General features: G+C 34.6%; 4 protein-coding genes and 1 long non-coding RNA gene across 7 annotated transcripts; 3 read left to right on the forward strand and 2 right to left on the reverse strand.

Moving 5' to 3' along the window:
- Positions 1-121: 121 nt before the first annotated feature.
- LOC126865555 (venom serine protease Bi-VSP-like) lies at positions 122-4,861 on the reverse strand. The gene is made up of 6 exons (XM_050618218.1): positions 4,049-4,861; positions 2,434-2,631; positions 2,170-2,265; positions 1,944-2,098; positions 1,274-1,615; positions 122-662 (listed from the first exon to the last, which is right to left on the reverse strand). The coding sequence occupies exons 1-5, from the start codon at positions 4,149-4,151 to the stop codon at positions 1,460-1,462; spliced, it is 708 nt and encodes a 235-aa protein (XP_050474175.1). The 5' UTR covers positions 4,152-4,861; the 3' UTR covers positions 122-662; positions 1,274-1,459.
- On the reverse strand, positions 669-19,608 carry LOC126865496 (venom serine protease Bi-VSP-like). Of its 3 annotated transcripts, none has more exons than XM_050618084.1 (6): positions 18,614-19,608; positions 16,999-17,196; positions 16,735-16,830; positions 16,509-16,663; positions 15,839-16,180; positions 669-863 (listed from the first exon to the last, which is right to left on the reverse strand). In XM_050618084.1, the coding sequence occupies exons 1-5, from the start codon at positions 18,714-18,716 to the stop codon at positions 16,025-16,027; spliced, it is 708 nt and encodes a 235-aa protein (XP_050474041.1). In that variant the 5' UTR covers positions 18,717-19,608; the 3' UTR covers positions 669-863; positions 15,839-16,024. The 3 variants fall into 3 exon arrangements, with proteins under 3 accessions (XP_050474041.1, XP_050474032.1, XP_050474051.1); XM_050618075.1 differs by lacking the exon at positions 669-863 and adding an exon at positions 15,282-15,428 and having other exon boundaries at positions 18,614-18,751; XM_050618094.1 differs by lacking the exons at positions 669-863; positions 18,614-19,608 and adding exons at positions 15,282-15,428; positions 17,268-17,518.
- Positions 770-6,758, forward strand: LOC126865672 (omega-amidase NIT2-A-like). The gene is made up of 4 exons (XM_050618466.1): positions 770-865; positions 5,527-5,711; positions 6,112-6,280; positions 6,555-6,758. Exons 2-4 carry the CDS (start codon positions 5,628-5,630, stop codon positions 6,686-6,688), a joined length of 387 nt encoding a protein of 128 aa, XP_050474423.1. The 5' UTR covers positions 770-865; positions 5,527-5,627; the 3' UTR covers positions 6,689-6,758.
- On the forward strand, positions 12,414-24,890 carry LOC126865826 (uncharacterized). The gene is made up of 2 exons (XR_007689695.1): positions 12,414-12,523; positions 24,374-24,890. It is a non-coding gene; the product is annotated as an uncharacterized LOC126865826 (long non-coding RNA).
- Positions 15,335-21,508, forward strand: LOC126865678 (omega-amidase NIT2-A-like). The gene is made up of 4 exons (XM_050618480.1): positions 15,335-15,430; positions 20,088-20,272; positions 20,673-20,841; positions 21,116-21,508. Exons 2-4 carry the CDS (start codon positions 20,189-20,191, stop codon positions 21,247-21,249), a joined length of 387 nt encoding a protein of 128 aa, XP_050474437.1. The 5' UTR covers positions 15,335-15,430; positions 20,088-20,188; the 3' UTR covers positions 21,250-21,508.
- Positions 24,891-25,824: the final 934 nt, after the last annotated feature.

Consider the following 25,824-nt stretch of genomic DNA (forward strand, 5'->3'; position numbering starts at 1 on the left):
TCACATACACGTGTACTCTCATGCAACAAAATACAATTAGATTTAATAGTATAAGCTCTTTTATTCATCATAATAGATTGGAAATTTAAGTGTCTTACGAGGGTGAGTAAAAAGTTACCCGCTCTGTCGGTGTAGAATTTATTTTAAGCAATTGTCAAAAAAGACATACATCATTTTTTGACATAATCACTCGATTTCTGTATACACTTTGTCCATTTGCCGAAGGACCTTTGTATTTTCTCATTAAAAAATGTTTTGGGCTGAGCTGCGAACCACGAATGCATCGTCGTCTTCACCTTTTCATCAGCTTTTTCGGCATCCATCTCGCACAAACTTTTTAAAATCCAAATCTGTCGTGCACTATTGCATAAGCAGAGCCGTGGCTGATTTGCAAATGATTTGCCACATTATCCAGTGTCACTCGTCTATTCCATAGAGCATAAGTTCATGAGCACGTTCAATGTTGTCATCGTGGATGTGGACGGGCGTCCAGCTGTTTTTTCATAACACTCGTGCGATCTTCTTTGAACTTTTGTGCCCATTCAAACACACTTCGTGACAAAACACTTTCTCCATAATGTGCATTAAATCTTTGATAAATATAGGCATCAAACATAACCTCCGACCACAAGAAACGAATCACAGCATCCTGCACTGTTTTCCTGCAAATCACCATTGCAAAGCGCCATTACTCGCGCAACGGTCACAAACGAATTGACGTAACACAAAGAAACCTGCGCAGCAGCACTGAACAGATATTGACGTCATACGAAGAGTGCAGATGGATCAATACGGTCGACAGAAGTTTTAACTATCTGGAGTGCGGATAAATTTTTACTGAGAGTCGTATAGGAATCTATAATCTGTAAGTACACCTTTGGCTGAATGGAAATTTCTCTTACATATAGTCAAAAATGCTGAAACTGTGTATTGAATTGGAAAGTGATAAAAAATAAGTGAAGTTTCGAGGTTGCATGTGATTGCATGAGTACACAGGACGTTTTTAGCGAATAAAAAATAATTTTGAAAGACACGAGACTTATCTTGTATTTTATGCACTCTCTGTGTCCGAATTTCCAGAAGCTCTCTATCTTATGAAGTGTTTTAGATTAGCCGGAAAATTTTGTACGTACGTACAAGAAGTATACGATCTAAGTGGAATATTCCATTATTCTCTTGATACAACAGAAACGAAATTTACAGAACTTCTCAGAAAGTTGGTTTATTATTACCAAATTTATAGAATTAATATACGTTTATCATCTTTACATACCTAAGTCGTGGAGGTTTATCGTGCGTAAAAAATTAGTGTCGTTTCAAAGTTACATTTCGTACATTTTAAGCCTATAATTTGTAACGTACAAAACAATGTAAATTTGAGCTGTTTCTTATCTCCACAATAAGAAAATCCAACTTTACGTTTTTTACACAATGATATTTATGGAACAGTAATATCATATTATTGCATCGCTTGGAGAATGAAGTCAAGGTACGATGTGACCCTAGTGTAAACGCTGGGATACCCAGCTGTGCCGCACTTATAAGCATAAGACACAATACCTATTAAATACGAGGTTAATTCATGTTGTATCAGCAGTGGTCCGCCGCGGTCAGCCTGAAAGGATCGTTAAATTTTTAATCAAAGATACTGAAATATATCGATCGAATTGTATTGAAATTATACTTATATACAGTAATAATCTTCTATTGATTTGTGTATTGAAATACTCCAATTTATAACGTACATGTTATATGTATTTTGAGCAAAACTAAGATTAGAAGGAAATTAGATTAAATACCATAACGAGGTGTGAGAAGTGGGCAAAACTATTAAATTGTGTTTATCTATTATTTTTAATGTTTAAGACGTCGATTTGATGTTAATTCGAATCGACGTGTCTTCAGATACCGTATAGTTTGTAGTAACTCTGTAACTTAATTACCGTACAAGAATCCTCTCCACCCTGAGCATGTTCGGCGCATATTATACCATCAGTGATATCAGGTGCATTAGGAAATTTGGAATAAGCTATTTTGCATTCGGCGTTCTTAATCACTGGCATTTGTACTTCCATTAATGCATTACGTCGTGGTCGTCCTACGAAGAAAATAAGAAAGATATTTAAGACTGGAACTATTTAATTTTATTATAAAATTGATATCACTTACTATATCTTAATGCTCCCGATCCAGCAACAAGGGGGTTATAGCCGACGAAGTTGCTCTTTCGTAGGGGCTCTTTCGTACAAATGGGATATACGTACCCTGAAAAATAAAAAAATAAATGAAAATGCAGGAAACGAATGACCAAAAGTATGAGAAAGAATTATACACGCTTTATGACACAATATATGTGTACAGTAAGAAATTTCAGGATATGATACTTCAGTAATACTCAATAGCATATATATATATATATATTTGAGGACTTACTCGAAAATGGCACCTCCTCCACCAATCTAAGAATGACAATATTATGATTGTGTATGTTTTCTATTCCATCCATATGTGCACAATGTGCTGCGGTCAAAACATGCCTAGCCGATATCAGGGAACCTCCGCACTTCCATAGTGGTTTGTCTGGGTTTCGGGGATTACGAAAACCTAATGCAACGATCCATGGCCAAGCGCCTAAAATGCAATAGTCATAGTTGTGAATATACATAATTTTTTCTCACATAACGGGTAACAACGATTATTACCTATTCGATATTCGATCATACAGCAGACGATAAGTACATACGTACAAATACTCTGAAATAGAGATTTGATAAAGACAGAAATTAAATTTTTATTCCAGTGGAATACAAATTATTAAATAATTCTATATAATTTCTATTTGAACTATACTGAACTATAAAGTTCAAACGTGTAATTTCTGCCCTAACAGTTTTTGATCTCTATCCATATTATTACTCCTATATCAATTTTTTATTTCAAGCAAAAAGATACTCTTCCTAACATGAAGTAAAAGAAAGAAATAATTCAAGTTAATAAGTAAAGTTACTACCGATAAAATCATAGCATTATTATTTAGTCTAATTGAAATGTACATTGATGTGCTGTTTAATGCCTTTAAAGTTCATTCTTTGCAGTAAATGGCTTATTATTAATCGGAAAGAAAGACATAAAACGTACCAAGTTCAGCTGGTTTACCATCGACCACCCTGGTATGAGAGACGTTGCTAAAACCACAGTATGGTGGTCGCAAAGCCTTATACTTATACACAGTTTTTATTAAAATTTCTCTCTTCTCTTTGTTTGGATCGTTCGGACAGCAAACGATCGTAACATTGCCCTGGTATCTGCACACTGATCGTCTATAAAAATCGGTGGCTGTACGGTACTGTATCTGCCATATTTCTTGCAGAGGTTTACATTTTCTGTAGTCAAGGCACCTGCCTTCTTGATTGTCCGGTGTGGTACATTCTGGATCAAACAATTTTAAAACATTTATACAGTTCAAAGATGCGTAAGAAAGCGACACCGATTACTCAACTTTCGAAGTAAAAGGCCGATCAAGTCCACCGGATTGCCCTACAGACACGTATTAATCCGTAAGAGTTAGTCATCATGTTGATAATAATTATCTAAAGAAACTTTTCACGTGAAAATATAAAATTTTAATTGATTAGATATTGTGTTAGCCATACTTAAGAAAGAAAATGAAAATGAATGAAATGAAAGAAAAGGACTACCTTCAACCTCATGTTTTAAATAAACACTTTGTCAGTTTTGCGGTAAATAAATTCTTAGGAATTCAGGACAGTTTTTAGTGAATCATTTTGTTTCGACCGTTCGCGGAGAGACGCGATCGCGAGATAGCACGTCAACGAGAGTTGTAAGTTCCCGTTACGATTAAATAATCGACGCCACGAACTGATCGATCCCCTTATTTCGATTATGATAATAAGGGTAGTTCAACGAAATTCCACAGAATTAACACAAATAAATTAATGTTTATTTCAACAACTTATTAACTAGAAAGATATAAATGGAACAAAAAAAATGTAACTGCGTTTTGGTTGATAAGTAATGCGCGACATACCACATGTGTTGACGGTTCGACATCTCGAAAAGTTCTGAACGCCTTTCGATTTTTTTCGTTTTTTCTGGAAGGCGACCCCCACTACGTTCGGATCACGCCACATTCTTTTACGCGAGGTAAAATACGGGCCACGAGTCGACGTTTCTGGAAGTCGCCCTGCTTAATGAACCATGCGCTTGCCACTACAATGTTTGTTTGCCGGGCAGACACGACGATCCGTCTGCGACATTATAGTGCCGCGATCGATAGTTAAGAATATGACCTATGGTAAGCCGCATGGCGTAACATTCTCCCCCCGTTGAGAGGGTACCGATCAAACTAGGGAGGTGTGGTTGAAGTTCCCATCTTATTTCGTCTCGGTGGCTAGTTGTTCGGGTTTCTCGAGATCGGGTTGAATTGGCAGTGGGACAAGCCTTTTGACGCCCCGATCCAAAATGCTCTTTGCCGTCTGAACTGTAGCTGTCCGGATGACACCATCGGCGCCTGGATGAATCTTGATAACTCGGCCCAGAGGCCAATGCATGGAGGGAACGTTGTCCTCTCTGAGGATGACGATTGTGCCCTTTTGGATGCTGTGTCCACCCTTGCTCCATTTATTGCGGTTGGTTAGCTCGTTCAAATACTCCTTATGCCAGCGGTTCCAAAAATGTTGTTTAAGCTGTTGGATATGCTGCCATTTGGAGAGTCGGTTCGATGGAATGTCCTTGAAATCTCGATCACGTAAGCACATTAATGAATCGCCAATGAGGAAATGTCCGGGAGTGAGGGCTAGGAGATCATTTGGATCGGTGGAGATAGAAGTTAGAGGGCGGGAATTGAGGACTGCTTCTATTTCTATGATAAGAGTATTACGGTGTTAAGCTCATATGTTTCTGTTTCTCCACTCGCGCTGCGCCATAATATCCTTTGATATTTCCGATCCTCTGGTCGTACGAGGAATTGCCGATACAGGAATTTTCTCGATGTCGCCAGTGAGTACGTACTGATGAGCGCGGAATCTAATTAATATGCAAAATAAATTGTGAATTGATTCGAGAATATAGGATTTCCCCATTTTCATGATTATCGTGATTTTTGTATAAATATATTTTTTAAGATACTAATAATTAGGTACTTATAAATTAGTATTATCAATTATTTTGCATTTATAATTCCGCCTCTAGTATAAGTGTTAATTGAAAACTAACTTTATGTTTGAAAAAGTACTAGCAAAGTCGTTGAGTAACAAGCCACTGATGCTAACACAAATAGCATTGTCGTAATTAAATATTTCTAAATATTCATTTTTCATTTTGAACCTGTAGAAACAATTTATTATATATACTATTAGCTAAGTAATTGCATATTTAATTAAGTCGAAATATAAAACTTAGTTATTTTAATAATTTAAAAAATAAAAAACTGACAAACATTTCAATTTAATTTATGGTTGGAACAAAAGACAGTTATTCTTCATTAATTGAAATATTGCAATGCAGAGTACTTTCCAAAATACGCCGAGAGTATTCCTGATGGTGAAACGAGCGTTGCTTCATCGAACGCAGCTAAAGAAAACAACATCTATGTAGTTGGTGGTACGATGCCTGAAATAGAGGGCGCTAAATTGTACAATACCTGTACTATTTGGGGTCCCGATGGAACTTTGATAGCAAAACACCGAAAGGTAAGTAATATATTCCTTTATGGCTTTGAATTTGAAAATATTGGGGCGAAGAAAGTGACTCTATCTAGGAATAATTTAGGAATATACATATGTACATACGTATACTATAACCAATTCTATAATTTACGGTTTATAAAATACGTTATGATACGGGAAACGCCCATTTTTGTTGTAATGTGTTTGTGTTGTATAAATTTTTCACATACTTAAAATATTATTATACTTATTTTTTCTCCTTTTTAAACATTATTAAATGATAGGATTTTTTAATAAAAGAAAGTGATAAAAACGCTGTCAGTTATTAAATAAAAAATAATTAAAGTTTAGGAGTTGGTAACTTTGATATTAAATTACAAAAGTTGCAGCAATAGAATTAGCGACTACATTTTTATGTTATTAGGTACATCTATTCGACATCGACATTCCTAATAAGATTACTTTTCGAGAGAGTGATTCACTCAGTCCTGGTAACTCCCTAACGACGTTCGATGTGAAGGGCTGCAAAATAGGTATTGGCATTTGCTATGATATTAGATTCGAGGAAATGGCACGCATTTATCGGAACAAAGGTACAGTAACTTAATCGATCAATACTTAACTAGCAAAAAATTAAATATCTTTCTTAAATATATTCTATATAAAATTAATATAATCTGTAACTCTGTATAAAAAGAAGCTTAATTTAAAAAACCAGTATATTTGCTGAAAATGAAACAAATAAAAGAATTAAAAGCACAATAAGAGGACTGTCCTCGCATATTCAGAAATGATGGAATGTGAACCGTGCAACTACGAAGTTAATTGGTATTCGGTGGCTTCATATTTCCTGCTTCTCTGGGTTAGGTTGCCAAATGCTGATATATCCAGCGGCATTCAATATGACCACTGGACCACTGCACTGGTCATTACTTCAGCGTTTCAGAGCGAATGATAATCAATTATACGTTGCCTGCATATCACCGGCTCGTGTTCCTTAAGCAAGTTACGTCGCATGGGGACATACACAGTTGACCAATCCCTGGGGAAAGATTCTTTACGATTTGGAAACTCAAGAGAATATGGCAGTCACCGATATCGGTAATTTACAGCTTAAAATTAAAAGCGAGAGATCCATGATGTAATTAATTTTTAGTCTCGTTAATTTATCGATTTAGCCATCTTCCTCTGTATTTGTTGAATTTATTAGTAAGCATTACTTATTACTTCGTATGTTTCTTTTTTCTATCAGATCTAAAAGTTGTTGAGGAAGTAAGGGCTCAGATACCTACATTTTCTCAGAGACGTACAGATTTGTACGACACTGTCTGTAAGAAGGAGTAACTCTACACTAAAACAGAAAATGTTTTTTTATAATATTTCTACTACGATATCCTTTTTTTGTGAATTATTACTAATTTCTTATCATTTGTACTAAATGAATGACTCAATTAAGAAAACCAAAACGTTATAAATAATAATCTGTATATCTTGTGTATCAACATGTAATTGGATATTATAATAATATAGGAATGCTATAATAATATAGGATAATAATATAGGAGAATAGTAATATAGAAAAAAACTACATGCTTTTAAACACCTTTAATATCGATCACATAAATTGTTATAATTCACAATGATTACGCATACATAAAAGACCCCTTGATAGTAAAATTTACGATCAAAAGGCAATTACGTATCGTTTAACAACATTTAATTTATAACACCTTTTAAACATTTAGACAGATTAACACATAACACTTCTTATATAGAAACATCAATTCGAAGTTATCAGCTTGGAGAAATTGGTCGATTAATACCTGTAGATTGTCTGTCTCGATGAAAGACTTAAAGAGAGCAAAAACATGATAATGCCGCTAATATAATATTCCTTCTTTCTTGTATCTGTCTGCCTCTCAGGTCGATTTACTAATTACAATAAGTAATTTCGCCTTCTTTGCGCTCTCTTTTAACGCATTCGAGACCGAAAGAAATTCATATCAGTCAGTAGGCAAGGGTATAATATACATATTTTATATATAACTTACGTAGTAATGTATATATCATGTTAATTTCATATTTTTTTCAATATAGAATTATTATATATATATATTTAACTGTACATAATACATTATAGAATAACATAGTATATAATTTTATATTTTAAAAATATGAGGCATACTATTTAAGATTGTCATCGATTTAAAATCAAAGTATGAAAAGAATACCCTGGAGAGAGTAAAACACAGAATCATTCTAACTAAACATTCAGATCGTACCGACACCTAGGTATCGTCTTACAATTAAATCTCGGTCTCGAATGGATTAAAATGAAATACATACTTGCAGCTTCAACATCTTCAATATCGAGAAGATTCAAACTTTACAAATAAATGTAAATTGCGATGTAAAACAACGCGATGTAAAAAGGGAAAAAGGAGGAAAGAAGGAACAGGGAAGCAAAGAGAAGAAACGAATTTTTCATTTTCTCTTGCCAGGAATATAAGATGCTAAGTAATCTTCCTAAGTAATCTCCTCCAGCTTTTTCTAGTTTGATCAATAATTATTAGTACATGTTAGGAAAACAAATAGAATTTTTGTTCTCAAGCGAGGTATAATCTAAATTTTGTATGTACACAAAAATGTTAAATATCTGTAATAAACATGGTATAATCAATTTTTTTACATAAAATTATATTGTATAGGCTATTGTTATTTAAACATTTTAAATTGGATGAAGAAAAAAAATGACGCAAATAAAACGTAGGACATTTTAATTAAAGAGACTAATATAGAGATTTATCTACTTAACTGTGATTAAATCATCTCCACTTAACGCTCTACCTCTTCTATTAATTATGCTTCGTTAAACTATGATTACAGAGGATGGGTTTTTTGATAAAATGACATTCTGACAAATATATATAGATCGATATATATATAGATATAGATAGACAAATATATAGATTCTTACAACAGTAGTTATGAATGAACAGTAGTTATTGTATCAATTCCGTTCTTCAGAAGCTTCATTTGTGAAAAGACAATTCGCCAGAATATGGATTCACTGTAGTTATAGCTGTAGGATTTCAATCTAGTTGACAGACTTGCTTTACGTAGAGAATATCTGTCTCTTGTTCTACCTTATCGCGATTCTCTCCTCATCTTATACGCTTTGTCGAGCAAAGTAATATTGGCATATATCTCGGCTCTGGTTACAATCATTAGTTTCCGCCTAAACGGTTAGAATCACATAGCTCGCGCTCTACTCTCGTTTATTCAACATTCAGGCCATATGGTCGCATGCGACGAGTTTTATGTTAATTCCGACCGATTACAATACCTTTCTTTCGTTTACAAGGAACGACGAGACTGGCAGTTGCGTGATTTCCAATGCAAAAGCCGCGATATCTGCACGATAACCTAACCTCAACCGATTTTGTTGTACTATTCTTATGTGGACTTCGTTTGTACCACAACTTCGTCGTAACAAAAATAGAATACGTAGAACACGGCATTCCGTTATGCGATATTGTCGATTCCTAACATCCGAAAAATCAGAGATAATTTTTTCCCTACAGTTGTACATTTGTGTGAAAAATTACGAACGTAAAGTTGTTTGGTGCATGCACAGTCCTCCCCTCCCCTGCATTTGCGTGGACATGCTAGAAAGATTCACTTTTCCACGGTGAAACTGTATGAAATGTATTATAATTTCATTTTTACAAAGGTCGAACATCCTACTATGCATAAATTTAATATTAATATAAGCAGGTTTCGTGTTAAGTATTACATCTGACGTATAAGCACACGTGTGTACGAGCCTTGGTTTTAAATGTCTTATAGTAGACACCGAAAAGATTATTCAGTTGGATATCTGACTCAACATCAATATTTTACTAGGAGATAACATGTTAAGAACACGTTGGTGGATGGCATGGGAGATGATGAATGAAGACATACTTCTGTGAGATACATAAAATAGTAGTCAGAACGTATTTTGGCGCTTGGGGACAGCAACAGCTGGTGATACTGTCATACACCTCCATTTATAAACTTTCGAAAATCGATGTGACCTTCAAACTTTAGTGTATTCTGTTTCACAGCACAAAATGTTTCCGAAACGTACGTTTATTGTTACAATGAACTTGACTAATGGCTCTGAAATACTATCCTTGAAAAAACAATGGGGGAATTGGAGCAAAAAAAAGAAGGAAATAAACAAAGACCTTGTTGGTTCGTAAAAATAAAATATGCTACAGGAAAAACTTTTTCCAACGGATTGAGATGCGACGAGCTTTAAAAGCTATGACGCGAATCGAGCGTTTGTCTACAAGAGCGCATTTTCGGTGGATATATAGATATACATGTATATGTGACGAAATATACTAAAGCAATATTGACCCTTTGTCGCTGAAAGTATCAAACTACAAAACTTCCTTTCAAATTTTCAGAATAAGGAAATCAGGATCATGATAAATAATTGGAACATAATTAAAAATAATATATCTTCTCTATAAGATAATGAATACATTGGTTCATTTAATTTTTATGGATATTCAAACGCTTCTGTGAAATAAAACGTCAAGATTATAGAGTATAAAATTCATAGCTATGAAATAACTAAAACTCTGATGTATTATTAAAAATATACGTTAGGTTGTATGTAGTGATACATACAAAGATTACATGTACAAACCCATAATTAACACAATGCTACCGCAACCATTCTGCAATCTACCTTGCCCAAAACACTCTTCCAGTCACCTCCAAACTCTTCAATTCTCTCCACCTAACCACCCACAAACCATTCACAAACATGCAATTCTCGATAAAAGAAGAACTTATCGTCAGTTGTCCTTAACATCTCGTTCATTCATTTGGTCCCTATCCCCCTATTTCCTCCCACTGTGATGATCGCACTACATTTTTCCACGTCTCTATTCTATTCTCTGGATGACCTGAATTCTCGAGCAGTCGAGTGACGATTGATCTGTACAATTGATCGATTTCTTTTTACTACAGCCATGCAGAAAATTTCGCCTTGGAAAAGAATGTTGTGATTTCGAATGCCTGGATCACCTGAAGAACGTTACCGGAAGTGGTAAAATTTATGTCCTTGAGTATAAGAAATCCTCCAGCTCCTCGACTCAGCGACAAACGCTACTCTGGGTGATGAGCGTAATGGTGCTATTGCGGCTTGTTTAATTTTTCAACAAGGATCCAGATGGCGCCGTTGACGGAATTCTTTCGCTATAAACGTCAACGATCAACATCAGCCATCAGGCAATTTCATATTTGTGACTTATTTCTTCTGTGTTATTTCTTCTAATTTTATTGTTAGTTCTTCAATTTGTATTCCAAAAGATTGAACTCTTTTTACGTGCGTGTGTGTTTTTCTTTTTTTTGTAACTCGTCGAGTTGCAATTCTAATTTTTGCACTTCCTCCTTCATGTCCTCTATGTGTTTCTCGAACTCTTGTGTCGTCCTGTCTTTGTCGGAACATTCTACTTGAAGATCAGCGAGTTGATGCTCGGGATCGTAATTCAATTTTTGGTCGTTAGCAGTAATAAGCTCACGTAACTTCACTTTTGAACTTGATCTTGTTTGGTCTTGATTGTGTTTTCGTGGTGCTTGTGGTGTTCTAAAAGTAATCGTCACGTTACTTGCATTTTTAGTGCACATTGATACACTGCACTCTGCAGTTCTCCTATTTTCAAACTTGCTTCATTTAAGGTAACTTTATGAATTTCCGATTGATGCTTTAACATTTGATGTAAGCCTTCTATTGCTGTTTCACGTTCTTTCAACTGTTCATTAAATTCGTTGTTTAGCATATCCACTCGAGAAATTCCGAGTTCTTGAGCATCGTTTCTTCTTTTAGAAATTTGGCCTATTTTCTCTCGCCTGCTGCTACATGTTGCTGTCATTTTATCAACTTCTTTCTTCTTTTTTTTTCTTTTTTTTTTTTTTCTTGAACTTAAAATCTTGATTTAAGGTTTGTGTTTCACTATATGATTTATTATTATTAACTAGTTCAACATTATTTTCAGTAGATTTTTTTTCGCGTGATTTTTATACTTATTTAAATAGTTTTACACGAACAAATGCATCGTACGTCAGATATACCATTTTTAATAAATTGTCGCCTTTACAACTCGAGTTACCTCTGAACGAGTCGCATGATTGATCAATAAGCCATGAGTAATTATGCAAATTCAGTTTTTTTTTCATCTATCTATCTGAATATTATAACAAAGACTTTACATTGAATATTTTATTAAAATTGTAAGTTTTTCATAAACGCTTCAAAATCCACAGTCTATTGATCAACTCCTCTATCCTTTCTCTTTCTCCTCACTAAAATAGATAAATTCCTAATGTAGTTTGTGGATAATATTTTTTTTTTTTTTTTTTTTTTTCTAAAGCAAATCACATTTATCATCTGATATATTTTTTGAAATAATTTCTGTCTGTACATTTTCTTCTTTTCCCTTATTCCTCTTTCTCTTTCTAATGAATTCTTTTTATTCCGTAAAATAGTTTTTGTATATTCAATTTTGTTAAGTGCAATCCTTATTTCTGATAACTTACTTTTATTAGATAATTCTTGTGAATCTTCTACTACATCTTCCATATCATTTTGAGTTCGGCTTCTACCTTCAGTAAATTTAATATCTTGAACCGTATCATTAATTTCAATAGCTCTTTCGGTATCAAGTTTTTTTTTTTTTTTTTTATTTATTTGTTGAAATTACAATCAATTCTCGCGTTGGGAATTTTCAGTAATTTTTCTGGCGTGGCGCAGTGACATGGCTGTTTATTTACAATAAGTTAATACTTATTATAGATAGGTATAATTTATAAGTATTATAAGTTCGGTATCAAGTAAATCGCACTTATTATTTAATATACCTTTTGAATTGACTTCTGTCTCTGTAGTTTCTTCTTCTGTATCTTCTTCGAGTTTTCTTCGTTCTTCTAATCCACCCTTCTCATTTTCTAGGATCTTCCTTGGTGTTACGCCGCCTAAAACATCTGCACGCCAGCCCGCGCCAGCTCGCACCACCGGACAACAACCAGCCTGCGTAACGTCACTTCGACCCCCAATAAACCTAAGGACCCACCATAACTTTCACTTCCCTGTAGTGTTTCGCCATGTGTCTTCAATCCGTTTGTCTTGAAGAATTTCTAAAGCTTAAAAATATTCTCGAAACACAGTCGGTTTTTAGAGAGGTCCTTGGGTTTATTAGACGTACTTAAAACACGGAGAAAGCGGGTATGCACCCATTAGGAAAATCCGAATAGCCCTCTAATAAAACAAGCTATGTTTTCCTCACGCACACAGTCATCTATCCACCACGATGGTAGGAGACTTCCTACTCATCCCTTCGAGCAGTAGTGCAGGTCATGACCAATCGACACCGCGGTTCGTTACCCTCACTTTTCCTAACGAAAGTGGGGACAACGAATCCGCGTTCTTTAGGCACAGGGGCATACCCACACCGAACTTTTCTTCTGTATTAGAAAAAGAGCGACAGTCAGTCTAAAAACTAACGCCTAACGCGGCAGTCTACACATAGCGCGAGAGTCGCATACTTTACGAAAATCTTTTGTCGGTTCTCGGTGTTGTCGAACATACATCTTCTCTCCTAAATATATTATAGTGCTAAGTACATTAATACATTAATCTCCATTATAAGAGCCCTGCTCTAGCGTACATATCTATCACATCTTCGTGCGACAAGTTGTTAACTATTTATTTCTCTACGTCAGTGTAATCTGTAAAGTGTTGGAAATATATAATTTATAATTCAGTGAATCACAGTGTTATACAAACTCAATCACCCCTATTATCTCAACGGAAATCAGGGGATCGATCAATTCGTGGTGTCGATTGATATAATCGTACGACCCCCGTTGACGTCTCTCCTCGCGGTTACGTCTCCCCGCAATTGGTCGGAATTTACACTTGTATTTTCATCTTCTTTAACTTCGACTTTATCCGATCTCCTAGGTCTGCCTCTATGTTTCGCTTCATCAGTTGCTATTACACCCGTTACTGCATTATCATTTTCTACAGATTTATACCTATCGCTATCACTAGCTGTGTTCGTTAAAAGAACTTGCCTTCGTTGACGAACTTATCAGTTGTTTCGTTTTCACTATCTGAAATTGATTTTTGTTTAACACCTCTTTTTTCTTCTTTGGCAAATTTATTTTCTACATTTTCCGATGCCTTTTGTTTATTAATTATTTCAGACTTGTCTTCGATTAATTTCGTCTTTAAAGCGCTTCGCAAAATTTTATTTGTGTTTGATTGTCTGGTTTGATTATAAACAATTTCTTCAAATTTTGGCGAAGTAGCAGGCTTTGCAGCAACATTATAACGACTGCTCCGTTTACTACTATCTAACATAGATGGAGATGGATTCTTGTCATCTTTATTCTCTAAAGACTTCTCTTGTGTATTAGCATCTAAATTTCTCGACATAAGATCTGCTGAAGTTTTTTATTCTGTAGTGTCACACGCATTTTTCGCTGTCATCATTTGGTCTTCTTCTATAAGCAAATGTTCATTATTGTAAGCATTATCTCTTGCTTTTTGTATGGATTCTAATGATATATTTTGTTCAACGTTGTCTATTGATTTTGTATCATTTTCAGCAGTTGATTTACTAACTGCTTCTAATTCCTTCGTTTCAATTTGGTTTTCTTTATTTGTATCGCCGTCCAAAATATTTCTCATTGAAATATTATCCTTCTTGTTATGATCTTTTTCTGCTTCTCCTAAACTTTTACTTTTTTTGTCGAACCGTTCTTGTAAATTTTGAGTATCTTGTGACGAAGATGGTGACAAATCATTATACAATACTGCAATATCTTCTTTCCTTCGTTTCACAGACTCTTTCTGGTATTCTGTTGAGCTATTGACATCAAACATTAAGTCTGTTTTAATGAAAATATAATCCTGTGAAGCGGTGTCAATTGATACTTTCTTTTCATAAGAATTTTCTACATTAGACTGCAATTCTTTTGAAAATTCTTTCAAAACCATTTCTTTCTCGATTTCTGTATACACTTTGTCCATTTGCCGAAGGACCTTTGTATTTTCTCATTAAAAAATGTTTTGGGCTGAGCTGCGAACCACGAATGCATCGTCGTCTTCACCTTTTCATCAGCTTTTTCGGCATCCATCTCGCACAAACTTTTTAAAATCCAAATCTGTCGTGCACTATTGCATAAGCAGAGCCGTGGCTGATTTGCAAATGATTTGCCACATTATCCAGTGTCACTCGTCTATTCCATAGAGCATAAGTTCATGAGCACGTTCAATGTTGTCATCGTGGATGTGGACGGGCGTCCAGCTGTTTTTTCATAACACTTGTGCGATCTTCTTTGAACTTTTGTGCCCATTCAAACACACTTCGTGACAAAACACTTTCTCCATAATGTGCATTAAATCTTTGATAAATATAGGCATCAAACATAACCTCCGACCACAAGAAACGAATCACAGCATCCTGCACTGTTTTCCTGCAAATCACCATTGCAAAGCGCCATTACTCGCGCAACGGTCACAAACGAATTGACGTAACACAAAGAAACCTGCGCAGCAGCACTGAACAGATATTGACGTCATACGAAGAGTGCAGATGGATCAATACGGTCGACAGAAGTTTTAACTATCTGGAGTGCGGATAAATTTTTACTGAGAGTCGTATAGGAATCTATAATCTGTAAGTACACCTTTGGCTGAATGGAAATTTCTCTTACATATAGTCAAAAATGCTGAAACTGTGTATTGAATTGGAAAGTGATAAAAAATAAGTGAAGTTTCGAGGTTGCATGTGATTGCATGAGTACACAGGACGTTTTTAGCGAATAAAAAATAATTTTGAAAGACACGAGACTTATCTTGTATTTTATGCACTCTCTGTGTCCGAATTTCCAGAAGCTCTCTATCTTATGAAGTGTTTTAGATTAGCCGGAAAATTTTGTACGTACGTACAAGAAGTATACGATCTAAGTGGAATATTCCATTATTCTCTTGATACAACAGAAACGAAATTTACAGAACTTCTCAGAAAGTTGGTTTATTATTACCAAATTTATAGAATTAATATACGTTTATCATCTTTACATACCTAAGTCGTGGAGGTTTATCGTGCGTAAAAAATTAGTGTCGTTTCAAAGTTACATTTCGTACATTTTAAGCCTATAATTTGTAACGTACAAAACAATGTAAATTTGAGCTGTTTCTTATCTCCACAATAAGAAAATCCAACTTTACGTTTTTTACACAATGATATTTATGGAACAGTAATATCATATTATTGCATCGCTTGGAGAATGAAGTCAAGGTACGATGTGACCCTAGTGTAAACGCTGGGATACCCAGCTGTGCCGCACTTATAAGCATAAGACACAATACCTATTAAATACGAGGTTAATTCATGTTGTATCAGCAGTGGTCCGCCGCGGTCAGCCTGAAAGGATCGTTAAATTTTTAATCAAAGATACTGAAATATATCGATCGAATTGTATTGAAATTATACTTATATACAGTAATAATCTTCTATTGATTTGTGTATTGAAATACTCCAATTTATAACGTACATGTTATATGTATTTTGAGCAAAACTAAGATTAGAAGGAAATTAGATTAAATACCATAACGAGGTGTGAGAAGTGGGCAAAACTATTAAATTGTGTTTATCTATTATTTTTAATGTTTAAGACGTCGATTTGATGTTAATTCGAATCGACGTGTCTTCAGATACCGTATAGTTTGTAGTAACTCTGTAACTTAATTACCGTACAAGAATCCTCTCCACCCTGAGCATGTTCGGCGCATATTATACCATCAGTGATATCAGGTGCATTAGGAAATTTGGAATAAGCTATTTTGCATTCGGCGTTCTTAATCACTGGCATTTGTACTTCCATTAATGCATTACGTCGTGGTCGTCCTACGAAGAAAATAAGAAAGATATTTAAGACTGGAACTATTTAATTTTATTATAAAATTGATATCACTTACTATATCTTAATGCTCCCCATCCAGCAACAAGGGGGTTATAGCCGACGAAGTTGCTCTTTCGTAGGGGCTCTTTCGTACAAATGGGATATACGTACCCTGAAAAATAAAAAAATAAATGAAAATGCAGGAAACGAATGACCAAAAGTATGAGAAAGAATTATACACGCTTTATGACACAATATATGTGTACAGTAAGAAATTTCAGGATATGATACTTCAGTAATACTCAATAGCATATATATATATATATATTTGAGGACTTACTCGAAAATGGCACCTCCTCCACCAATCTAAGAATGACAATATTATGATTGTGTATGTTTTCTATTCCATCCATATGTGCACAATGTGCTGCGGTCAAAACATGCCTAGCCGATATCAGGGAACCTCCGCACTTCCATAGTGGTTTGTCTGGGTTTCGGGGATTACGAAAACCTAATGCAACGATCCATGGCCAAGCGCCTAAAATGCAATAGTCATAGTTGTGAATATACATAATTTTTTCTCACATAACGGGTAACAACGATTATTACCTATTCGATATTCGATCATACAGCAGACGATAAGTACATACGTACAAATACTCTGAAATAGAGATTTGATAAAGACAGAAATTAAATTTTTATTCCAGTGGAATACAAATTATTAAATAATTCTATATAATTTCTATTTGAACTATACTGAACTATAAAGTTCAAACGTGTAATTTCTGCCCTAACAGTTTTTGATCTCTATCCATATTATTACTCCTATATCAATTTTTTATTTCAAGCAAAAAGATACTCTTCCTAACATGAAGTAAAAGAAAGAAATAATTCAAGTTAATAAGTAAAGTTACTACCGATAAAATCATAGCATTATTATTTAGTCTAATTGAAATGTACATTGATGTGCTGTTTAATGCCTTTAAAGTTCATTCTTTGCAGTAAATGGCTTATTATTAATCGGAAAGAAAGACATAAAACGTACCAAGTTCAGCTGGTTTACCATCGACCACCCTGGTATGAGAGACGTTGCTAAAACCACAGTATGGTGGTCGCAAAGCCTTATACTTATACACAGTTTTTATTAAAATTTCTCTCTTCTCTTTGTTTGGATCGTTCGGACAGCAAACGATCGTAACATTGCCCTGGTATCTGCACACTGATCGTCTATAAAAATCGGTGGCTGTACGGTACTGTATCTGCCATATTTCTTGCAGAGGTTTACATTTTCTGTAGTCAAGGCACCTGCCTTCTTGATTGTCCGGTGTGGTACATTCTGGATCAAACAATTTTAAAACATTTATACAGTTCAAAGATGCGTAAGAAAGCGACACCGATTACTCAACTTTCGAAGTAAAAGGCCGATCAAGTCCACCGGATTGCCCTACAGACACGTATTAATCCGTAAGAGTTAGTCATCATGTTGATAATAATTATCTAAAGAAACTTTTCACGTGAAAATATAAAATTTTAATTGATTAGATATTGTGTTAGCCATACTTAAGAAAGAAAATGAAAATGAATGAAATGAAAGAAAAGGACTACCTTCAACCTCATGTTTTAAATAAACACTTTGTCAGTTTTGCGGTAAATAAATTCTTAGGAATTCAGGACAGTTTTTAGTGAATCATTTTGTTTCGACCGTTCGCGGAGAGACGCGATCGCGAGATAGCACGTCAACGAGAGTTGTAAGTTCCCGTTACGATTAAATAATCGACGCCACGAACTGATCGATCCCCTTATTTCGATTATGATAATAAGGGTAGTTCAACGAAATTCCACAGAATTAACACAAATAAATTAATGTTTATTTCAACAACTTATTAACTAGAAAGATATAAATGGAACAAAAAAAATGTAACTGCGTTTTGGTTGATAAGTAATGCGCGACATACCACATGTGTTGACGGTTCGACATCTCGAAAAGTTCTGAACGCCTTTCGATTTTTTTCGTTTTTTCTGGAAGGCGACCCCCACTACGTTCGGATCACGCCACATTCTTTTACGCGAGGTAAAATACGGGCCACGAGTCGACGTTTCTGGAAGTCGCCCTGCTTAATGAACCATGCGCTTGCCACTACAATGTTTGTTTGCCGGGCAGACACGACGATCCGTCTGCGACATTATAGTGCCGCGATCGATAGTTAAGAATATGACCTATGGTAAGCCGCATGGCGTAACATTCTCCCCCCGTTGAGAGGGTACCGATCAAACTAGGGAGGTGTGGTTGAAGTTCCCATCTTATTTCGTCTCGGTGGCTAGTTGTTCGGGTTTCTCGAGATCGGGTTGAATTGGCAGTGGGACAAGCCTTTTGACGCCCCGATCCAAAATGCTCTTTGCCGTCTGAACTGTAGCTGTCCGGATGACACCATCGGCGCCTGGATGAATCTTGATAACTCGGCCCAGAGGCCAATGCATGGAGGGAACGTTGTCCTCTCTGAGGATGACGATTGTGCCCTTTTGGATGCTGTGTCCACCCTTGCTCCATTTATTGCGGTTGGTTAGCTCGTTCAAATACTCCTTATGCCAGCGGTTCCAAAAATGTTGTTTAAGCTGTTGGATATGCTGCCATTTGGAGAGTCGGTTCGATGGAATGTCCTTGAAATCTCGATCACGTAAGCACATTAATGAATCGCCAATGAGGAAATGTCCGGGAGTGAGGGCTAGGAGATCATTTGGATCGGTGGAGATAGAAGTTAGAGGGCGGGAATTGAGGACTGCTTCTATTTCTATGATAAGAGTATTACGGTGTTAAGCTCATATGTTTCTGTTTCTCCACTCGCGCTGCGCCATAATATCCTTTGATATTTCCGATCCTCTGGTCGTACGAGGAATTGCCGATACATTTTCTCGATGTCGCCAGTGAGTACGTACTGATGAGCGCGGAATCTAATTAATATACAAAATAAATTGTGAATTGATTCGAGAATATAGGATTTCCCCATTTTCATGATTATCGTGATTTTTGTATAAATATATTTTTTAAGATACTAATAATTAGGTACTTATAAATTAGTATTATCAATTATTTTGCATTTATAATTCCGCCTCTAGTATAAGTGTTAATTGAAAACTAACTTTATGTTTCAAAAAGTACTAGCAAAGTCGTTGAGTAACAAGCCACTGATGCTAACACAAATAGCATTGTCGTAATTAAATATTTCTAAATATTCATTTTTCATTTTGAACCTGTAGAAACAATTTATTATATATACTATTAGCTAAGTAATTGCATATTTAATTAAGTCGAAATATAAAACTTAGTTATTTTAATAATTTAAAAAATAAAAAACTGACAAACATTTCAATTTAATTTATGGTTGGAACAAAAGACAGTTATTCTTCATTAATTGAAATATTGCAATGCAGAGTACTTTCCAAAATACGCCGAGAGTATTCCTGATGGTGAAACGAGCGTTGCTTCATCGAACGCAGCTAAAGAAAACAACATCTATGTAGTTGGTGGTACGATGCCTGAAATAGAGGGCGCTAAATTGTACAATACCTGTACTATTTGGGGTCCCGATGGAACTTTGATAGCAAAACACCGAAAGGTAAGTAATATATTCCTTTATGGCTTTGAATTTGAAAATATTGGGGCGAAGAAAGTGACTCTATCTAGGAATAATTTAGGAATATACATATGTACATACGTATACTATAACCAATTCTATAATTTACGGTTTATAAAATACGTTATGATACGGGAAACGCCCATTTTTGTTGTAATGTGTTTGTGTTGTATAAATTTTTCACATACTTAAAATATTATTATACTTATTTTTTCTCCTTTTTAAACATTATTAAATGATAGGATTTTTTAATAAAAGAAAGTGATAAAAACGCTGTCAGTTATTAAATAAAAAATAATTAAAGTTTAGGAGTTGGTAACTTTGATATTAAATTACAAAAGTTGCAGCAATAGAATTAGCGACTACATTTTTATGTTATTAGGTACATCTATTCGACATCGACATTCCTAATAAGATTACTTTTCGAGAGAGTGATTCACTCAGTCCTGGTAACTCCCTAACGACGTTCGATGTGAAGGGCTGCAAAATAGGTATTGGCATTTGCTATGATATTAGATTCGAGGAAATGGCACGCATTTATCGGAACAAAGGTACAGTAACTTAATCGATCAATACTTAACTAGCAAAAAATTAAATATCTTTCTTAAATATATTCTATATAAAATTAATATAATCTGTAACTCTGTATAAAAAGAAGCTTAATTTAAAAAACCAGTATATTTGCTGAAAATGAAACAAATAAAAGAATTAAAAGCACAATAAGAGGACTGTCCTCGCATATTCAGAAATGATGGAATGTGAACCGTGCAACTACGAAGTTAATTGGTATTCGGTGGCTTCATATTTCCTGCTTCTCTGGGTTAGGTTGCCAAATGCTGATATATCCAGCGGCATTCAATATGACCACTGGACCACTGCACTGGTCATTACTTCAGCGTTTCAGAGCGAATGATAATCAATTATACGTTGCCTGCATATCACCGGCTCGTGTTCCTTAAGCAAGTTACGTCGCATGGGGACATACACAGTTGACCAATCCCTGGGGAAAGATTCTTTACGATTTGGAAACTCAAGAGAATATGGCAGTCACCGATATCGGTAATTTACAGCTTAAAATTAAAAGCGAGAGATCCATGATGTAATTAATTTTTAGTCTCGTTAATTTATCGATTTAGCCATCTTCCTCTGTATTTGTTGAATTTATTAGTAAGCATTACTTATTACTTCGTATGTTTCTTTTTTCTATCAGATCTAAAAGTTGTTGAGGAAGTAAGGGCTCAGATACCTACATTTTCTCAGAGACGTACAGATTTGTACGACACTGTCTGTAAGAAGGAGTAACTCTACACTAAAACAGAAAATGTTTTTTTATAATATTTCTACTACGATATCCTTTTTTTGTGAATTATTACTAATTTCTTATCATTTGTACTAAATGAATGACTCAATTAAGAAAACCAAAACGTTATAAATAATAATCTGTATATCTTGTGTATCAACATGTAATTGGATATTATAATAATATAGGAATGCTATAATAATATAGGATAATAATATAGGAGAATAGTAATATAGAAAAAAACTACATGCTTTTAAACACCTTTAATATCGATCACATAAATTGTTATAATTCACAATGATTACGCATACATAAAAGACCCCTTGATAGTAAAATTTACGATCAAAAGGCAATTACGTATCGTTTAACAACATTTAATTTATAACACCTTTTAAACATTTAGACAGATTAACACATAACACTTCTTATATAGAAACATCAATTCGAAGTTATCAGCTTGGAGAAATTGGTCGATTAATACCTGTAGATTGTCTGTCTCGATGAAAGACTTAAAGAGAGCAAAAACATGATAATGCCGCTAATATAATATTCCTTCTTTCTTGTATCTGTCTGCCTCTCAGGTCGATTTACTAATTACAATAAGTAATTTCGCCTTCTTTGCGCTCTCTTTTAACGCATTCGAGACCGAAAGAAATTCATATCAGTCAGTAGGCAAGGGTATAATATACATATTTTATATATAACTTACGTAGTAATGTATATATCATGTTAATTTCATATTTTTTTCAATATAGAATTATTATATATATATATTTAACTGTACATAATACATTATAGAATAACATAGTATATAATTTTATATTTTAAAAATATGAGGCATACTATTTAAGATTGTCATCGATTTAAAATCAAAGTATGAAAAGAATACCCTGGAGAGAGTAAAACACAGAATCATTCTAACTAAACATTCAGATCGTACCGACACCTAGGTATCGTCTTACAATTAAATCTCGGTCTCGAATGGATTAAAATGAAATACATACTTGCAGCTTCAACATCTTCAATATCGAGAAGATTCAAACTTTACAAATAAATGTAAATTGCGATGTAAAACAACGCGATGTAAAAAGGGAAAAAGGAGGAAAGAAGGAACAGGGAAGCAAAGAGAAGAAACGAATTTTTCATTTTCTCTTGCCAGGAATATAAGATGCCAAGTAATCTTCCTAAGTAATCTCCTCCAGCTTTTTCTAGTTTGATCAATAATTATTAGTACATGTTAGGAAAACAAATAGAATTTTTGTTCTCAAGCGAGGTATAATCTAAATTTTGTATGTACACAAAAATGTTAAATATCTGTAATAAACATGGTATAATCAATTTTTTTACATAAAATTATATTGTATAGGCTATTGTTATTTAAACATTTTAAATTGGATGAAGAAAAAAAATGACGCAAATAAAACGTAGGACATTTTAATTAAAGAGACTAATATAGAGATTTATCTACTTAACTGTGATTAAATCATCTCCACTTAACGCTCTACCTCTTCTATTAATTATGCTTCGTTAAACTATGATTACAGAGGATGGGTTTTTTGATAAAATGACATTCTGACAAATATATATAGATCGATATATATAGATATAGATAGACAAATATATAGATTCTTACAACAGTAGTTATGAATGAACAGTAGTTATTGTATCAATTCCGTTCTTCAGAAGCTTCATTTGTGAAAAGACAATTCGCCAGAATATGGATTCACTGTAGTTATAGCTATAGGATTTCAATCTAGTTGACAGACTTGCTTTACGTAGAGAATATCTGTCTCTTGTTCTACCTTATCGCGATTCTCTCCTCATCTTATACGCTTTGTCGAGCAAAGTAATATTGGCATATATCTCGGCTCTGGTTACAATCATTAGTTTCCGCCTAAACGGTTAGAATCACATAGCTCGCGCTCTACTCTCGTTTATTCAACATTCAGGCCATATGGTCGCATGCGACGAGTTTTATGTTAATTCCGACCGATTACAATACCTTTCTTTCGTTTACAAGGAACGACGAGACTGGCAGTTGCGTGATTTCCAATGCAAAAGCCGCGATATCTGCACGATAACCTAACCTCAACCGATTTTGTTGTACTATTCTTACGTGGACTTCGTTTGTACCACTTTCGTAACAAAAATAGAATACGTAGAACACAGCATTCCGTTATGCGATATTGTCGATTCCTAACATCCGAAAAATCAGAGATAATTATTTCCCTACAGTTGTACATTTGTGTGAAAAATTACGAACGTAAAGTTGTTTGGTGCATGCACAGTCCTCCCCTCCGCTGCATTTGCGTGGACATGCTAGAAAGATTCACTTTTCCACGGTGAAACTGTATGTATTATAATTTCATTTTTACAAAGGTCGAACATCCTACTATGCATAAATTTAATATTAATATAAGCAGGTTTCGTGTTAAGTATTACATCTGACGTATAAGCACACGTGTGTACGAGCCTTGGTTTTAAATGTCTTATAGTAGACACCGAAAAGATTATTCAGTTGGATATCTGACTCAATATCAATATTTTACTAGGAGATAACATGTTAAGAACACGTTGGTGGATGGCATGGGAGATGATGAATGAAGACATACTTCTGTGAGATACATAAAATAGTAGTCAGAACGTATTTTGGCGCTTGGGGACAGCAACAGCTTTTTTTTTTTTTTTATTTATTTGTTGGAATTACAATCAATTCTCGCGTTGAGAATTTTCAGTAATTTTTCTGGCGTGGCGCAGTGACATGGCTGTTTATTTACAATAAGTTAATACTTATTATAGATAGGTATAATTTATAAGTATTATAAGTAAGTGCATTAGCTTAATTTGGATAATTAAATGAATCTAACGTTTAGGTCTAGCGGGTAGTGCCTCTTCAGCCTGCGAATCTGGTCCGTCGTATCGAGTAGTCCAGTGATTAGGGGGTTTCGGTGTTTCTTGACTCTTTTGCTATATCTGTCGCTATATTTTGCTATTTCCTCTTTGACTGTAGGTATCTTGAGGTCGCGATGGATGGTTTCGTTGGTAACATACCAAGGTGCGTCTATTAAGGCTCTTAGCGTTTTCGATTGGAATCGTTGTAGTATTTCGATGTTGGAGTTACTTGCTGTTCCCCATCGCTTCCTATATCCCTATATTCCGTACTTGCTTCGCTTGGTACTTTTATAATTTTCGCAGTTACAATAAAAAATTTAATTCTTAACAGATTAAAGATTTAACCTCTTGCTTTATAGTGTACAATAATTTTTTTTTTTTTTTTTTTTTTTTTTTTTTTTTTTTTTTTTTTTTTTTTTTTTGTATAGGTTATGTGATCCATAGTTTGAGTAAGCAGTACACACACACACACACACACACACACACACACACACACACACACACACACACACACACACACACACACACACACACACACACACACACACACACACACACACACACACATTTACGCGACAAGCTTTCATTTCAATCTATAATTGAGATTAATATTTTATCAGTTTCTGTTCGTAACAACATCGAAGTAGTCAATAAGTTTGAAGAGTATAATTAAGGAAGCTATGAAGCAAGAGGTTAAGAACAAATTCTGAAAGAGTTTATGTACAACTCAGTAGTACTGCTTTACATTACTTTGCGAATTACTTTTCAAGCATAAAAATAGTTTAACAGCCACTTATAGTTACTTCCTTACCATTACATTCATTAAATTCGTTTGATTTTGTAAACTAAATAACCACGCTGACCAGTCTCTTATTTAAAATAGAATTATTTTGTCATATATCCAACAGTTTACTTTCTCTTCGTAAATATTATTAATAATTTTATCAATTTCGTATACTTCCATCCTTCGTATAAGTGACAATAAATCAGAAGAGCTTCATAGCAATATTGAACAACATACAGTCAACTACAGCACCATTAGATACATCCACCATACAGTCAACTACAACACCATTAGATAACAGCAATACAATAGATTATTATTTTCTACGTGTCATTGATTCATCATCATCATTTTCCATTTTTTTAGCATATGTAAAAACGTATCTGACGTAATCTTACCTCGCTCTTTGAGTACAAAAATCCATTCAAATGAAACAAAGGGAAAAGAAATAAGAAAACAAACACTCACATACGAATCTTCATTACATAACTGTATGTACTCCTCGAGGTATAATTACTCAGACACGTTACAGCGTACCTTCTTCGTTCCCTGATGGCT

The sequence above is a fragment of the Bombus huntii genome, chromosome 1 (assembly GCF_024542735.1).
Source record: "Bombus huntii isolate Logan2020A chromosome 1, iyBomHunt1.1, whole genome shotgun sequence".
Classification (NCBI taxonomy): domain Eukaryota; kingdom Metazoa; phylum Arthropoda; class Insecta; order Hymenoptera; family Apidae; genus Bombus; species Bombus huntii.

Bases quoted from the DNA above. Each gene is read 5' to 3' on its own strand.
- LOC126865555 (XM_050618218.1), bottom strand. From the start codon at position 4,151: ATGTGGCGTGATCCGAACGTAGTGGGGGTCGCCTTCCAGAAAAAACGA. The intron at 2,266-2,433 runs GTAAGTCCTCAA...TTTATTTTTCAG, and splicing joins GGAGGAGGTGCCATTTTCGA to GGTACGTATATCCCATTTGT. The intron at 1,616-1,943 runs GTAATTAAGTTA...CGATCCTTTCAG, and splicing joins GTGGAGAGGATTCTTGTACG to GCTGACCGCGGCGGACCACT.
- LOC126865672 (XM_050618466.1), top strand. From the start codon at position 5,628: ATGCCTGAAATAGAGGGCGCTAAATTGTACAATACCTGTACTATTTGG. The intron at 5,712-6,111 runs GTAAGTAATATA...TTATGTTATTAG, and splicing joins TGATAGCAAAACACCGAAAG to GTACATCTATTCGACATCGA. The intron at 6,281-6,554 runs GTACAGTAACTT...TCTCTGGGTTAG, and splicing joins ACGCATTTATCGGAACAAAG to GTTGCCAAATGCTGATATAT.
- LOC126865496 (XM_050618084.1), bottom strand. From the start codon at position 18,716: ATGTGGCGTGATCCGAACGTAGTGGGGGTCGCCTTCCAGAAAAAACGA. The intron at 16,831-16,998 runs GTAAGTCCTCAA...TTTATTTTTCAG, and splicing joins GGAGGAGGTGCCATTTTCGA to GGTACGTATATCCCATTTGT. The intron at 16,181-16,508 runs GTAATTAAGTTA...CGATCCTTTCAG, and splicing joins GTGGAGAGGATTCTTGTACG to GCTGACCGCGGCGGACCACT.
- LOC126865678 (XM_050618480.1), top strand. From the start codon at position 20,189: ATGCCTGAAATAGAGGGCGCTAAATTGTACAATACCTGTACTATTTGG. The intron at 20,273-20,672 runs GTAAGTAATATA...TTATGTTATTAG, and splicing joins TGATAGCAAAACACCGAAAG to GTACATCTATTCGACATCGA. The intron at 20,842-21,115 runs GTACAGTAACTT...TCTCTGGGTTAG, and splicing joins ACGCATTTATCGGAACAAAG to GTTGCCAAATGCTGATATAT.